At 45.0% G+C, this 15,791-nt stretch overlaps 1 protein-coding gene across 4 annotated transcripts in view; it reads left to right on the forward strand.

Moving 5' to 3' along the window:
• Positions 1–15,287, forward strand: part of btc (betacellulin, epidermal growth factor family member) — a 106,875-nt gene extending 91,588 nt beyond the window's left edge. For all 4 annotated transcript variants that reach the window (XR_011940075.1, XM_072495239.1, XM_072495241.1 and 1 more), the window contains 2 exons: positions 13,430–13,559; positions 14,576–15,287. Coding sequence is in view for 3 of the 4 variants with exons in the window: in XM_072495239.1 (XP_072351340.1) it covers positions 13,430–13,559 (130 nt within the window). In the remaining variant the exon portion in view is untranslated. The remainder of the gene's footprint in view (positions 1–13,429; positions 13,560–14,575) is intronic.
• The last annotated feature ends 504 nt before the right edge of the window (positions 15,288–15,791 follow it).

Here is a 15,791-nt window from a genome sequence, read left to right on the forward strand (position 1 = left end):
CACACAATTTCCCACCCCTGTCCTTGACTGGTCCTACTCTTTCCCTAGTCATTCGCTTATTCCTGACATACCTATAGAAAGCTTTTGGGTTTTCCTTGATCCTTCCTGCCAAATACTTCTCATGTCCCCTCCTTGCTCGTCTTAGCTCTCTCTTTAGATCCTTCCTCGCTACCTTGTAACTATCCATCGCCCCAACTGAAACTTCACACTTCATCTTCGCATAGGCCTCCTTCTTCCTCTTAACAAGAGATTCCACTTCCTTGGTAAACCACGGTTCCCTCGCTCGACGCCTTCCTCCCTGTCTGACCGGTACATACTTATCAAGAACACGCAGTAGCTGATCCTTGAACAAGCCCCACTTATCCAGTGTGCCCAACACTTGCAGCCTACTTCTCCACCTTATCCCCCCAAGTCACGTCTAATGGCATCATAATTGCCCTTCCCCCAGCTATAACTCTTGCCCTGCGGTGTATACTTATCCCTTTCCATCATTAACGAAAACGTCACCGAATTGTGGTCACTGTCCCCAAAGTGCTCTCCTACCTCCAAATCCAACACCTGGCCTGGTTCATTACCCAAAACCAAATCCAACGTGGCCTCGCCTCTTGTTGGCCTGTCAACATATTGTTTCAGGAAACCCTCCTGCACACACTGTACAAAAAACGACCCATCTATTGTACTCGAACTATATCTTTTCCAGTCAATATTTGGAAAGTTAAAGTCTCCCATAATAACTACCCTGTTACTTTCGCTCATATCCAGAATCATCTTCGCCATCCTTTCCTCTACATCCCTAGAACTATTAGGAGGCCTATAAAAAAACTCCCAACAGGGTGACCTCTCCTTTCCTGTTTCTAACTTCAGCCCATATTACCTCGGAAGAAGAGTCCCCATCTAGCATCCTCTCCGCCACCGTAATACTGCTCTTGACTAGCAGCGCCACACCTCCCCCTCTTTTGCCTCCTTCTCTGAGCTTACTAAAACACCTAAACCCCGGAACCTGCAACATCCATTCCTGTCCCTGCTCTATCCATGTCTCCGAAATGGCCACAACATCGAAGTCCCAGGTACCAACCCATGCTGCCAGTTCCCCTACCTTGTTTCGTATACTCCTGGCATTGAAGTAGACACACTTCAAACCACCTACCTGAACACTGGCCCCCTCCTGCGACGTCAAATCTGTGCTCCTGACCTCTATACTCTCATTCTCCCTTACCCTAAAACTACAATCCAGGTTCCCATGCCCCTGCTGCATTAGTTTAAACCCCCCCAAAGAGCACTAACAAATCTCCCCCCCAGGATATTTGTGCCCCTCAGGTTCAGATGTAGACCATCCTGTCTGTAGAGGTCCCACCTTCCCCAGAAAGAGCCCCAGTTATCCAGAAATCTGAATCCCTCCCGCCTGCACCATCCCTGTAGCCACGTGTTTAAATGCTCTCTCTCCCTATTCCTCATCTCACTATCACGTGGCACGGGCAACAACCCAGAGATAACAACTCTGTTTGTTCTAGTTCTGAGCTTCCATCCTAGCTCCCTGAAAGCCTGCCTGACATCCTTGTCCCCTTTCCTACCTATGTCGTTAGTGCCAATGTGGACCACGACTTGGGGCTGCTCCCCCTCCCCCCTAAGGACCCGGAAAACACGATCCGAGACATCACGTACCCTTGCACCTGGGAGGCAACATACCAAACGTGAGTCTCTCACGCTCCCACAAAATCTCCTATCTGTGCCCCTGACTATAGAGTCCCCAATTACTAATGCTCTGCTCCTCTCCCCCCTTCCCTTCTGAGCAACAGGGACAGACTCCGTGCCAGAGGCCCGTACCCCATGGCTTACCCCTGGTAAGTCCCCCCCCCCACAAGTATCCAAAGCGGTATACTTGTTTCTCAGGGGAACGACCGCAGGGGATCCCTGCACTGACTGCTTTTTCCCAGTCCCTCTTACAGTTACCCACCTATCTCCAATCTTTGGTGTAACTAATTCCCTGAAGCTGCTATCTATGACCCCTTCTGCCTCCCGAATGATCCGAAGTTCTTCCAACTCCAGCTCCAGTTCCCTAACTCGGTCTTGGAGGAGCTGGAGATGGCAGCACTTCCTGCAGGTAAAATCAGCAGGGACACTAACTGCATCCCTCACCTCAAACATCCTGCAGGAGGAACATTGCACTCCCTTCCCTGCCATTCCTCTAACTTTCTACCAAGATCTGGCTAACAACTAAATTACATTTTTTATAAAAAATAATAATAATATAATAAAATATGGTACTTACCTCAGACCAATGGGTTTTATTATTAGGTTAGAGGAGGAGGGCGGGTGGGAGACACTACACGTGTAGTGTCTCGGGTTTCCTCTCCACCAGAATTTATTGGTGAGGGTCTTCCCAGACATCCGCGGGTCGACTTCCTGTTCCCGCCTAAAAAACTAATTTAAAAAAAAAGAAAAATTCTCAGCTCCTGCTGAAATTGACTAACCAGCCAGCTCCACTCCCGCCGAAATCGACTGGCCTGCCCCTGCAAAGACAAGTGCTTTTAAAGGTTGACTTACCTCCCAGCAGCCACTTCCGCACTGCTCCCGCTGAAACTGACTCACCAGCTGTTCTCACGCCGAAATCGACTGGCCTGCCCCTGCAAAGACAAGTGCTTTGAAAGGTTGACTTACCTCCCAGCAGCCACTTCCGCAATGCTCCCGCTGAAACTGACTCACCAGCTGATTCTCCCACCGAAATCGACTGGCCTGCCCCTGCAAAGACAAGTGCTTTTAAAGGACAGACTTACCTCCCAGCAACCACTTCCGCAATGCTCCCGCTGAAACTGACTCACCAGCTGATTCTCCCGCCGAAATCGACTGGCCTGTCCCTGCAAAGACAAGTGCTTTTAAAGGTTGACTTACCTCCCAGCAGCCACTTCCGCAATGCTCTCGCTGAAACTGACTCACCAGCTGTTCTCACGCCGAAATCGACTGGCCTGCCCCTGCAAAGACAAGTGCTTTTAAAGGACAGACTTACCTCCCAGCAACCACTTCCGCAATGCTCCCGCTGAAACTGACTCACCAGCTGATTCTCCCGCCGAAATCGACGGGCCCCGTATCGAAGGAAGGATGTGCTGGCCTTGGAAAGGGTCCAGAGGAGGTTCACAAGAATGATCCCTGGAATGAAGAACTTGTCGTACGAGGAATGGTTGAGGACTCTGGGTCTGTACCCGTTGGGAGTTTAGAAGGATGAGAGGGGATCTATTGAAACTTACAGGATACTGCGAGGCCTGGATAGAGTGGACGTGGAGAGGATGTTTCCACTTGTAGGAAAAACTAGAACCATAGGGCATAATCTCAGATTAAAGGGCCAATCCTTTAAAACCGAGATGAGGAGGAATGTTTTCAGCCAGAGGGTGATGAATCTGTGGAACTCTTTGCCGCAGAAGGCTGTGGAGGCCAATTCACTGAGTGTCTTTAAGACAGAGATAGGTAGGTTCTTGATTAATAAGGGGATCAGGGATTGTAGGAAGAAGGCAGGAGAATGAGGTTCAGAAAATATCAGCCATGATTGAATGGCGGAGCAGACTCAATGGGCCGAGTGGCCTAATTCTGCTCCTATGTCTTCTGGTCCTATGGTCTTATTGTTACTCAAACTGGCAGAACACCACGAGTACAGGCCATCCCCTACCTAAGATGCCACGAGACCACCTTGTGTGCGGTGTTGACATGGCAACCCAGCGGAAATTGCTGGCCGAACCATCGTTGGACCTGCTGGGCCGTGATTGGCTACAGAGGCTCCGTTTGGACTTGGATTTTCAGGATTGGCATTGGGGGAATTGTACGAAGTCCCGGGGAAGTACCTGGACGTTTTACAGGGGGACCTGGGTAAAATCAAAGCTGCCATGTCCAAGGTACACGTAGACACCTGAGGCCCAACTGAAGTACTTCAGGGACCGCCCAGTTCCTTGCACCTTGCTGACAAAGGCAGAGGATTGGTACAATTTGCAGATTGGGCAGCGCCTGTAGTCCCAGTACTGAAACCAGACCAAACCATCTGCCTGTGCGGGGATTAGAAGCTAACAGTGAGCAAAGCCTCTTGTTTGGACAGATACCCGATGCTGCGAATAGTGGACCTCTATGCAAATCTGGCTGGCAGACAAGAAAACTCTATATGAGCCACCTGTGTCTCCAATTGGAGCTACATGCGGATTCCAGAAAACACGCGACCATTAATAGCCATAGAGGCCTCTATGAATATGCAAGGTTCCCATTCGGAGTGTCATCGGCTTGAGCTATTTTCCAGGGAGTCATGGAGAACATCCTCCAAGGGCTACTGTGAGTGGCGGTCTATTTGGACAATGTCCTGGACACCAAAGCCAATGAAAACAAAGGGGTTGAAACACATTCCATGGCAGATGGAATTCAATGTTGCCAAGTGTGAGGCTATCCATTTTGGGAGGAATAACAGCAGAATGGATTATTATTTAAACGGTAAGATGTTAAAACATGCTGCTGTGCAGAGGGACCTGGGTGTGCTGGTGCACGAGTCGCAAAAAGTTGGTGTGCAGGTGCAACAGGTGATTAAGACAGCTCTTACATGTCTGTCCTTAGCCTGCTGCAATCTTCCAGTGACGCTCAACACAAACTGGGGGAACAACATCTCATCTTCCAGTTAGGCACGCTACAGCCTTCCGGTCTCAACATCGAATTCAACAACTTCAGATGATTAGCATATATATATATTATATATATTGTGGATGAAGGAATTGACACAGTTATTTTTGGTGGTCAGGATTAGATGCTCAAATTGAAGAGAAAGTAGGGCAATGTCAATCTTGTGCAAAATTAAAGAACACTCCTTCATTACAATCATTGTATCCATGGGAGTGGCCGCACAACAGAGAATAATAATCTTTATTATTGTCACAAGTAGGCTTACATTAACACTGCAGTGTGTTAAATAATGGGTTAAGAGACATTGCAATTAATTGTCTCATTTATGTTAAGTATCCATTAATTGACACGGATATGTAAAGGGGCTTCAGGTGGCCTCTGTCAGGTGATGTATAGTGAGAGATTTGTGTAAAGGCTGTTGGAAGGAAATAAATGTGTGTTTGTGGAAGAGGAACAGAACTTTAGACTCTTCCTATCACAGCAACTAAAACGTCTAACAATTGGTAGCAGAGGATGGTTGCTGTGTAAATGTGAAGGGTTGAAAGATACAACTTTTCCAGATCAAACCAAGGAGTGAGTGAGAAAAGGGGAAAAAAAGGGATATATGGCTGAACCGAGGATAAAGATGGCTGGATATGACTATCCTCCCTTATTTTCTGAAAGGGAATCGTACGACCAATGGAGAAGTGTCTGACTAATTTGGTAGAATTTTTTGAGGACGTTACCAGTGCAGTAGATAACGGGGAGCCAATGGATGTGGTATATCTGGATTTCCAGAAAGCTTTTGACAAGGTGCCACACAAAAGGTTGCTGCATAAACTAAAGATGCATGGCATTGAGGGTAAAGTGGTAGCATGGGTAGAGGATTGGTTAACTAACATAAAGCAGAGAGTGGGGATAAATGGGTGTTTCTCTGGTTGGCAACCTGTAACTAGTGGGGTCCCCCAAGGATCAGTGTTGGTCCCGCAGTTGTTCATAATTTACATAGATGATTTGGAGTTGGGGACCAAGTGCAATGTGTCAAAGTTTGCAGACGACACTAAGATGAGTGGTAAAGCAAAAAGTGCAGAGGATACCGGAAGTCTGCCGAAGGATTTGGATAGGTTAGGTGAATGGGCTAGGGTCTGGCAGATGGAATAAATGTTGCCAAGTGTGAGGCTATCCATTTTGCGAGGAATAACAGCAGAATGGATTATTATTTAAACGGTAAGATGTTAAAACATGCTGCTGTGCAGAGGGACCTGGGTGTGCTGGTGCATGAGTCGCAAAAAGTTGGTGTGCAGGTGCAACAGGTGATTAAGAAGGCTAATCGAGTTTTGTCTTTCATTGCTAGAGGGATGGAGTTCAAGACTAGTGAGGTTATGCTGCAATTGTATAAGGTGTTGGTGAGGCCACATCTGGAGTATTGTGTTCAGTTTTGGTCTCCTTACCTGAGAAAGGACATGTTGGCACTGGAGGGAGTGCAGAGGAGATTCACTAGGTTGATCCCAGAGTTGAGGGGATTAGATTATGACGAGAGGTTGAGTAGACTGGGACTGTACTCATTGGAGTTTAGAAGGATGCGGGGGGATCTTATTGAAACATAAAATTATGAAGGGAATAGATAGGATAGATGTGGGCAGGTTGTTTCCACTGGTCGGGGAAAGCAGAACTAGGGGGCATAGCCTGAAAATAAGGGGAAGTAGATTTAGGACCGAGTTTAGGAGGAACTTCTTCACCCAAAGGGTTGTGAATCTCTGGAATTCCTTGCCCAGTGAAGCAGTTGAGGCTCCTTCTTTAAACGTTTTAAAGAAAAAGATAGATACCTTTCTAAAGAATAAAGGGATTCGGGGATATGGTGTACGGGCCGGAGAGTGGAGCTGAGTCCACAAAGATCAGCCATGATCTCATTGAATGGCGGAGCAGGCTCGAGGAGCCAGATGGCCTACTCCTGTTCCTAGTTCTTATGTTCTTATGTTCTAAGTGCAGTAGTTATGTGGACTAAGGTAACTGCTTTGGGAAAGAGAAAACAAGGTATGGCATTGGCTCTTTCTCTACCATATGGCAGTAAAATCCGAAACAAAGTGCTTTCTGAGCTGGAATTGGAAGAGTTAGACTCAGAAGAAGGTCTGGAGACTTTATTACATTATATGGATAAGATTTATAAGAAAGATGACTTGTTAAGTGCGTATGAAGCATGGTCGGATTTTGATATGTTCCGGAAAATGGAGGATATCTTCATGGAAGACTATATAATGGAATTTGGCAGACTATATAAAAGGCTGCAGAAACACAACCTGGAATTTCCACAGTCTGTGTTGGCCTTTAAATTACTTGACTGTGCTAGAGTGAGCAACATGGATAGGCTCCTGGTTTTGACAGGAGTTCAGTTTACTGATAAGGATACCTTATTCGAACAGATGACAAAAGCTTTACAAAAGTTTCTGGGGAAACATTCGATTCCGATGGCTCTGATGACCCAAATAAGTCAGCCTGCAATAAGGCAGAATATGGAAGATACACTACTAACAGGGTGGCGAAAGCGTATGGCTACGAACAGGGCTCAAGACTATAGAAGGAGACCGAGACAAGGAAATTATGAAGACAGAAACCTAGTTAGAACCTACAATAGGAAGATGAACCACAGAAATGCACGGGGCATGATAAATCGATGTTTTCGATGTGACTCTCAATACCATTATGCTTTCAACTGTCCAACTCGTTATGATAGAGTGTTTGAAGCGACACATGACACGGAAGAGTCAGAAGAGGAAAAGGATAGTGACCAGAAAGAAGGCATTGTCCTATTGACAAGCAGGTTTACGCCAGTAATGAGGGTGTTGGTTGCAGAATCCTTCAACTGTGCTGTATTGGACAGTGGCTGCACATCTACTGTGTGTGGAATTGACTGGTTAAAATGTTACCTGGACTCTTTGAATGCTGAAAATCGTAACAAGGTTAAGGAATTTGAAAGTTCCACAAGTTTCAGGTTTGGGGATGATAATACTCTGAAGTCGCTGAAAAGAGTGGTGATCCCTTGCAATATTGCCGGAGTGAATCATTTCATTACCATGGATGTTGTATCAAGTGAGATACCTTTGCTTCTGAGCAGACCATCGATGAAGAAAGCACACATGAAACTGGATATGGAACAGGATAAGGCAACAATTTTTGGAAAGACGGTGGACTTACAATTTACACAGTCGGGACACTATTGTATTCCATTACTGACAAATAATATTTCAAGTAGAGTGGTTAAGGATGTGTTAATGGCAGTTGAAAATGGGACTTTAGCTGATAAAAAGCTTGTGGTATTAAAACTGCATAGGCAATTTGCACATCCGTCTCCTCGGAGGCTGAAAAATGTATTAAAGGATGCAGGTGTAAGGGATGACGACTATACTAAACTGATAGAACAGGTTAGTGACCGCTGTGAAGTTTGTAGGAAGTACAGAAGGGCACCAGCACGACCGATAGCCAGGGATTTTAACGACATTGTGGCCATGGACCTTAAGATCTGGGGTAAAGCAAATAATATATTTATTTTGCATTTTGTAGATTTAGCAACCAGATTTAGTCAATCAACGATTGTACGAAGTAAAGAAAAGAGAGTAATTCTGGATCAAATCGTGGAAAAATGGATAGGGACAGGAATGGGTCCACCGGCAAAATTCCTTATGGACAATGGGGGAGAATTTGCTAATGATGAGTTTAGGGATATGTGTGAAAACATGAATATCCAGAGTTATGAATATGGCTGCAGAAAGCCCATTTAGTAATGGTGCCTGTGAAAGAAATCATGCTGTCATCGATGACATGCTTCGGAAAATTTTGGCAGATCGACCAAATTGCAGGCTAAATTCAGCTTTAGCATGGGCAGTACATGCAAAGAATTCATTGCAGATGGTTGGGGGCTATAGTCCTTATCAATTAGTGTTTGGTAGAAATCCTAAAATTCCGTCCATTTTGGATGACCAGCCTCCAGCTTGGGAGGGGACTACAATTAGCTCTGGTTTTGCTGAACATTTAAATGCATTACATCGCAGTAGAAAAGCTTTTTTGGAACCAGAAGTCTCTGAAAGCATTCGCAGAGCTTTAAGACCTAACGTACGGCCATCAGATGCCGTTTTTCAACAAGGAGGCATGGTATACTATAAGAGAGACAATTCTAATGAATGGAAAGGCCCAGGGAAGATCATAGGCATAGATGGCAAAACAATTATTTTGCAACATGGTAATCAAACTGTTAGGGTACATTCATCAAGGATAATGGGTACAGATTACAAATTTTCAAACTTAGACAGAGCAGACAGACATGACGAGGAACCAGAGTCATCTGGTACGCATGTGTTACAGAACTATGAGGACCAATTAACTGATATAGACGGTTTCTGTGGAGGAACACAACACTTCTGATGAATTAGAACAGGCCATTTTTCTGAAAGGGCAACTGCCAAAAGTTGGTACAAAAGTGACATACTTGCCTGAAGGGTCTAGTCAATGGAAGGATGCAACTGTTATTAGTAGAGCAGGGAAGGCCACTGGAAAGTATAAACATTGGTTGAATGTACAGCATTCAGGGGAAGGAGTCAAGACAATGGATTAGGAAAACGAAGTTCAAAAATAGAGGGCACAGAAACGCAGTGCCAGTTCAGATAGTACATTGGATAGTGAACAGGTCCGCAGGAAAAGGTCGAGAACTATTGAAAGGACATCCCACAGCAGAAGGGAAAGATCAAGCAGTAGCAGTACAGAACGAGATACCAGGCGGGAGAGGGGACGTAGTTTATCAAGATCTCGGAACATGAGTAAGACTACGAATACTAATAGGAGTAGAAGCCCACATGCACGTGAGATTTTGGTGGCTTCAAATAAATTAGATGAAAAAGTTATCAAAGAAGCTAAACAGCAAGAATTGCATAGTTGGAGTGAATTTGGGGTATACACAGAAGTACCGGATAGGGGACAAAGAGCTCTATCCCACAGATGGATTTGCACAGAAAAGGTTCTTCCGGATGGAACTTATAAGGCAAAGACCAGGCTTGTGGCAAGGGGATTTGAAGAAATCTTAGAAGATCAGGATTTAAGGGTAGATTCACCTCCAGCAGGAAAGGTTATTTTAAAGATCTTCTTGGCTCTATTAGCCACAAAGGCATGGGAATGCAAATCTATAGATATAAAAGCTGCCTTTTTGCAGGGGCATCAGCTCCAGAGAGACATTTTTCTCCGTCCTCCTAAAGAAGCAGCTAACACAGAAGGGGTACTCTGGAAGTTGAACAAATGTGTATATGGATTAAATGATGCATCTAGAGTCTGGTATTTTTCGGTAAGGTCAGTTTTGTTAAAGTTAGGCTGTTGCCAGTTGAAAGCAGACCCTGCAATGTTTTACTGGCACTATAAAGGAAATCTTTCTGGCATTTTTTATGATGCATGTCGATGATCTTTTGTGGGGTGGGACTAGTGATTTTGAAGCTATTGTAATCTCTGGTTTGAGGAAAGAATTCAGGGTTGGAAGTCAGGCTTCCGGTGCATTTAAATATATTGGATTGGAAATTGGACAGACTAAGTTAGGGGCAACTTTACGTCAGCAATCTTATTTGGAAAGCATCAGCTCAATAGCAATTAGTCGTGGCCGAGTTTCACAAAAAGACGCAATGGTTTCAAAGATAGAAAAAGTGCAACTGTGAAGTTTAATTGGGCAACTGAACTGGTTAGGTAGACAGACTAGACCGGACGTGAGTTTTGATGTCTTAGAGTTGAGTACAAAAATGAATGATCCCAAAGTGGAAGACATAATAAGAGCAAATAAAGCATAAAGCATTGGCCAAACTAAAAATGTAGGAGTGTGTTTTGAAGTTCCCGGTTTTAGGTGACCTTAGGCACTTGAAACTCATAGTTTATAGTGATGCGTCCTTCGCAAATTTATGTGATGGGGTTTCAAGCGCAGGAGCTTTTATAATTTTCCTTTTGGGGAACAATGGTAAATGTTGCCCGCTTGTGTGGGAAACAAAGGAATTAAGGAGAGTGGTAAAAAGCACTTTGGCTGCTGAGACGTTAAGCCTTGTAGAGACGGTGGATATTGCCTTTTATATAAGTATGATATTGAAATTTAGGGTTTACGGGATTTGGGTAATATACCTATTGACTGTCACATTGACAATAAATCCCTGTGGGAAAATGTGCACTCTACAAAAACTGTCAATGAAAAGAGGTTACGGATAGACATCGCAAGTTTAAAGCAGATGTTGGACAGAGGGGAAATAACAAAAATTAAAGGGTCGACAGGAGCTATCAACTGTCGGACTGTTTTACGAAAAGAGAGGCGAGTTCACAGAAACTTTGGGATATTGTTAATGAAGGGCGTTTGTTTCTGTGACTGTTTTTTTTTCTCTTTCTCGTCCAAAGAAAAAAAAAGGGGGAAATCATGTGTGTTGTTTTTGAGTTTCTTGAAATTTTGTTTTCACCTAATTGTTTTTTTCTCCAAGGAAGGGGAGACTGTTAAGTAATGGGTTAAGAGACATTGCAATTAGTTATCTCATTTATGTTAAGTATCCATTAATTGACACTGATATGTAAAGGGGCTTCAGGTGGCCTCTGTCAGGTGATGTATAGTGAGAGTTTTGTGCAAAGGCTGTTGGAAGGAAATAAATGTGTGTTTGTGAAAAAGGAACAGAACTTTAGACTCTTCATATCACAGCAACTAAAACGTCTAACACAGTGAAGTTAACTGTGAAAATCCCCTCGTCGCCACACACCGGCGCCTGTTCGGGTACACAGGGAGAATTCAGAATTTCCAATTCGCCTAACAAGCACGTATTTCGGGACTTGCGGGAGGCAAACCGGAGCACCTGGTTTTATACATATCAAATACATATCAGCTATGCTGGTCCACTGGAGGGACACAAGTTCTTGTGATTGTGGACATGCATTTGAAATGGCCGGAAATCACGATAATGAAGTCCATGATGACTGATCAGACCATTGAGAAACTAGACAAAATATTTGCAAGATTTGGAGCACCGGAGCAGATTGTTAGTGTTAATGGTAGTCCGTTTACATAGAATTTACAGTGCAGAAGGAGGCCATTCGGCCCATCGAGTCTGCACCGGAAAGAGCACCCTACCCAAGGTCAACACCTCCACCCTATCCCCATAACCCAGTAACCCCACTCAATACACTAAGGACAATTTTGGACACTAAGGGCAATTTATCATGGCCAATCCATCTAACCTGCACATCTTTAGACTGTGGGAGGAAACCGGAGCACCCGGAGGAAACCCACGCACACACTGGGAGGATGTGCAGACTCCGCACAGACAGTGACCCAAGCCGGAATCGAACCTGGAACCCTGGAGCTGTGAAGCAATTGTGCTAACCACTATGCTGCCATGCTGCCCAAAAGTTTACTTTGTAGGAGTTTGAGGACAACTTGAAAGGGAACAGTATACACAATATCAGCTCCATATTATCCAGCAATGAATGGATTGGCTGAAGGTTTTGTGCAATTATTAAAGCATTCTATCAAAGCATCGAAGGACCAAGGGACATAGCTAAGAAGAGTAAGCAAATTCCTAATGTCTTACTGAAACACTGTACATCCTACCATGCAGAGTTCACTGGCAATGCTGTTGGGAAACAATGAACACAGTTTGATTCCACCTGATACTTCAGAGATTGTCAAACAACAACAACAAGCAACAGGTTGCTCGGAGAGAACAAAACTCCAAACACTGAGTATTCAACCAGGGAGCGAGAGTGCTAGCTAGGAGCTACACCACCAGGGAGAGAGAGTGCTAGCTAGGAGCTACACCACCAGGGAGCGGGAGTGCTAGCTAGGAGCTACACCACCAGGGAGAGAGAGTGCTAGCTAGGAGCTACACCACCAGGGAGCGGGAGTGCTAGCTAGGAGCTACACCACCAATGAGAAATGGGTACCTACGACATCACGCTGATCAACTATTAGCGTGCAGAAACTTCTCGAAGTTTTTCCCTTGGAAAATCTCGAGAGCGATACTTCGGAATGGGGACCAGACACGATGACAAGTACAGATTGTGTTTTTGACGACTTTTCAGTACCTCTAGTGACAGAAACTGGAGTAACTTCCCCGGAAGGAATAAGGACATTTCCATGGAATCATGACATCAGCAGAGTGTTTGTGCAGACTTGGAGCGAATCACCATCTTGATTGTATTGAGCTACACCCTTAATAAACCTCTCATCATGTTAGATAAGAATACTGAGTGTGGGCACCTCCATACCTTTCCTCCAAGTCCTACCACCCAAACTCAAATATATTAATCAGCTGAACATCCACAACCACCTAGGATAGCGAATTCTAAAGATTGACGGCCTAGCACAGGGCTAAATCGCTGGCTTTGAAAGCAGACCAAGGCAGGCCAGCAGCACGGTTCAATTCCTGTACCGGCCTCCCCGAACAGGTGCCTGAATGTGGCGACTAGGGGCTTTTCACAGTAACTTCATTTGAAGCCTAATTGTGACAATAAGCGTCGTCTTCTTCCTATGTGAAGCGATTTCTCCTCATCCAGTCCTAAATGGACAACTCTTTATCTTGAGGTAATGACACCCAGTTCTAGATTCCCCAACCAGAGGAAGCCGAACGCTTGTACTGCAATCCAGCTGTAATAAAGGCGACCGTACCATTTGCCTTCCTAATTACAATCTCTTCAAATGTTTATGTAGAATTGAAAGATTTACAATTAAAGAAGATTTGACATGAGATCTGATGAGTTACAGCGAGAAATATTTTTTGTAACATCTCTTTCTCCGAATTTTGTTTACCCAAAGTCGATTTCGCAGGAAGCACAAAGCACGAAGGAAGCGTGGTGACGAAGTTGAAGCCTTGAGCTCAAACCCGCTGGGAGGGAAAGATCTACGAGGTGAAGATGAAGACACGCCTATGACCACTCTAGCTTGAGTGAGTACCAATTTATTGGCCCATGCAATTGGCCCATTTCTGCATGGGTCCAATGTTTTATTTTCCAGTGACCAATTTTATTACAGAAACAAGGTGCACGGCCTAAACTACCGAAACACATTTTGATGGATTGAAATTGTGTAATTATGGTGCAGTAATGATCAAGGCAGATGATAAGCAAACTGGGTAAAAGCAGCTAATGCGGTAATACTGGCCAGAGTTATCAAGATTATAGAGAATTCCTCAGTTAATCCCCAGTCTGTGTTGAGTTTATATCTTGCACCCAGAGCAGTGCTGGTCTCGTCTTTTCATCTTTGCCAGGTAACATTCTTCATTCTTCAAGGATTGCCAATCTGTGACAGCAGGTTGGGCTGTTCCATGAGTTGATGGAGGGTGGGACAAAGTTCATGTGCAGCATAAACACCAACCTGTTTCTGTGCTGCAAATTCTTTTTTAAAAATAAATTTAGAGTACCCAATTCTTTTTTTTCCCCAATTACGGGGCAATTTAGCGTGGCCAAAACACCTACCCTGCATATCTTTGGGTTGTGGGGGTGAGACCCAGGCAGGCACGGGGAGAATGTGCAAACTCCACACGGACAGTGACCCGGTGTCGGGATCCAACCCGGGTCCTCGGCTCCGTGAGGCTGCAGTGCTAACCACTGCGCCGCAGGTCCACCCACATGCTGCAAATTCTACGACTCTAAGTGTAATAACGCTGAGGTACGAGAAGCTGACTGGCTGGGGTTCCGTCTCCCAGTTCTTGCTGCACTCTCGAGGTGTGATGGCTGTAAGGGTTGGAGACAGGATCAAATCGGTTAGCGTGCCGTTCCTGGCCGAACGAGCTGTTTAATCTCGCATCAGAGGCCAGATTCTTCGGTGTGGCAAGGCTTGACGCCCTCAGGAGGGAAGATTGAAATCAACAGGGGGGAAAAGATGATCTTGATTTCTCTGTGCAAAGCTTCGTCGCTGTTAGAAAAAACGAATTTTTAAAAAATTTTTATTCCCCTGTTGCAGGATCTTTCGAAGTAGGATGCATCTGCTGGCAGAATGGTCCTTCAGGAATGCACAAAGACCAGCCGTTTTCTGTCATCAAAACCAATCTGAACATTCTCAGCAGCAGATTCAAATCTGAAAGGATGTGGATTAGATTTGGGGGATAAAAAAGCGAGAGAACATGTTACTAACCGTAAACGAAACTAACAATTACCCGCAACTTGTATGATACCTGTACTCGTCCTTCTTTGTGTTTCGAAATGGTGCTGCCGAGATTATAGGCTTCGTATCACAAATTGGGGGGAAAAAATTCTAGACTAGACCACAATCAGACCAGGAAGCCTTTTCCAGACAATACGTCATCCATTATAACCTTGTAGAAATCGCACTGAACAAAAGCAAAACACAGGCTACTAAAAAAAGTCGGGGCAATTGAGGAGGTGAAGAAGTTCTCTGCTAATTTTAGCTAAGACTGTCATGATATTCAAACACATACATCATGATGGACACACTAACAGGCAAATCAGAATACACAACACCACAACCAATCACAGACAAGAACACCAACCACATAAAAAGCACGAGCACGACACCTGGTGGGCAGTTGGTCTGGGGAGAGGGGAACAAGAAAGAGCTGTTGAAACACCACAAGCAGGGAGCCCCCCACGTGCAGAGTGCAAAGACCAAACTGTAAATAGTGAGTTTAAATAAAGAAGCGTTGTACCATATACAACTGTGTTGGCTCATCTGTGTGTCAGAACACCCAACACCACATGGTACAGGAGTGGATCGATACCTGCCTACCAACCTGCCATTCTGGACATGGACCACACCGGCAAACCGCAGCCGATGCAAGTCACGGGGAACCTAGGCACCAACTGGAAGCTCTACAGGCAGCGATTTGACCTGTACATCCGTGCCACCGAAAAACAGAATGTCTCGGATGACTCGAAGATTGCAATGCTCCTCTTCTACGCAGGCCCGCACGCAACCGATGTTTTTAACTCACTGGTGTTCGAAGAAGGCGAAAACCAGGCCAAATATGTCACGGTCATCCTCAAACTGGACCAGCACTTTCAAGTTGAAGTAAATGAAAGTTTTGAAAGATACATCTTTCAGCAACGCCTGCAAGGTAAGGAGGAGCTTTTTCAACCCTTTTTGACGCACCTCCGGATTCTAGCGCAGTCCTGCGGTTACGGCACCACTACAGAGTCCATGATCAGGGACCAGATTGTTT

The sequence above is a fragment of the Scyliorhinus torazame genome, chromosome 3, assembly GCF_047496885.1.
Source record: "Scyliorhinus torazame isolate Kashiwa2021f chromosome 3, sScyTor2.1, whole genome shotgun sequence".
NCBI classification, from domain to species: domain Eukaryota; kingdom Metazoa; phylum Chordata; class Chondrichthyes; order Carcharhiniformes; family Scyliorhinidae; genus Scyliorhinus; species Scyliorhinus torazame.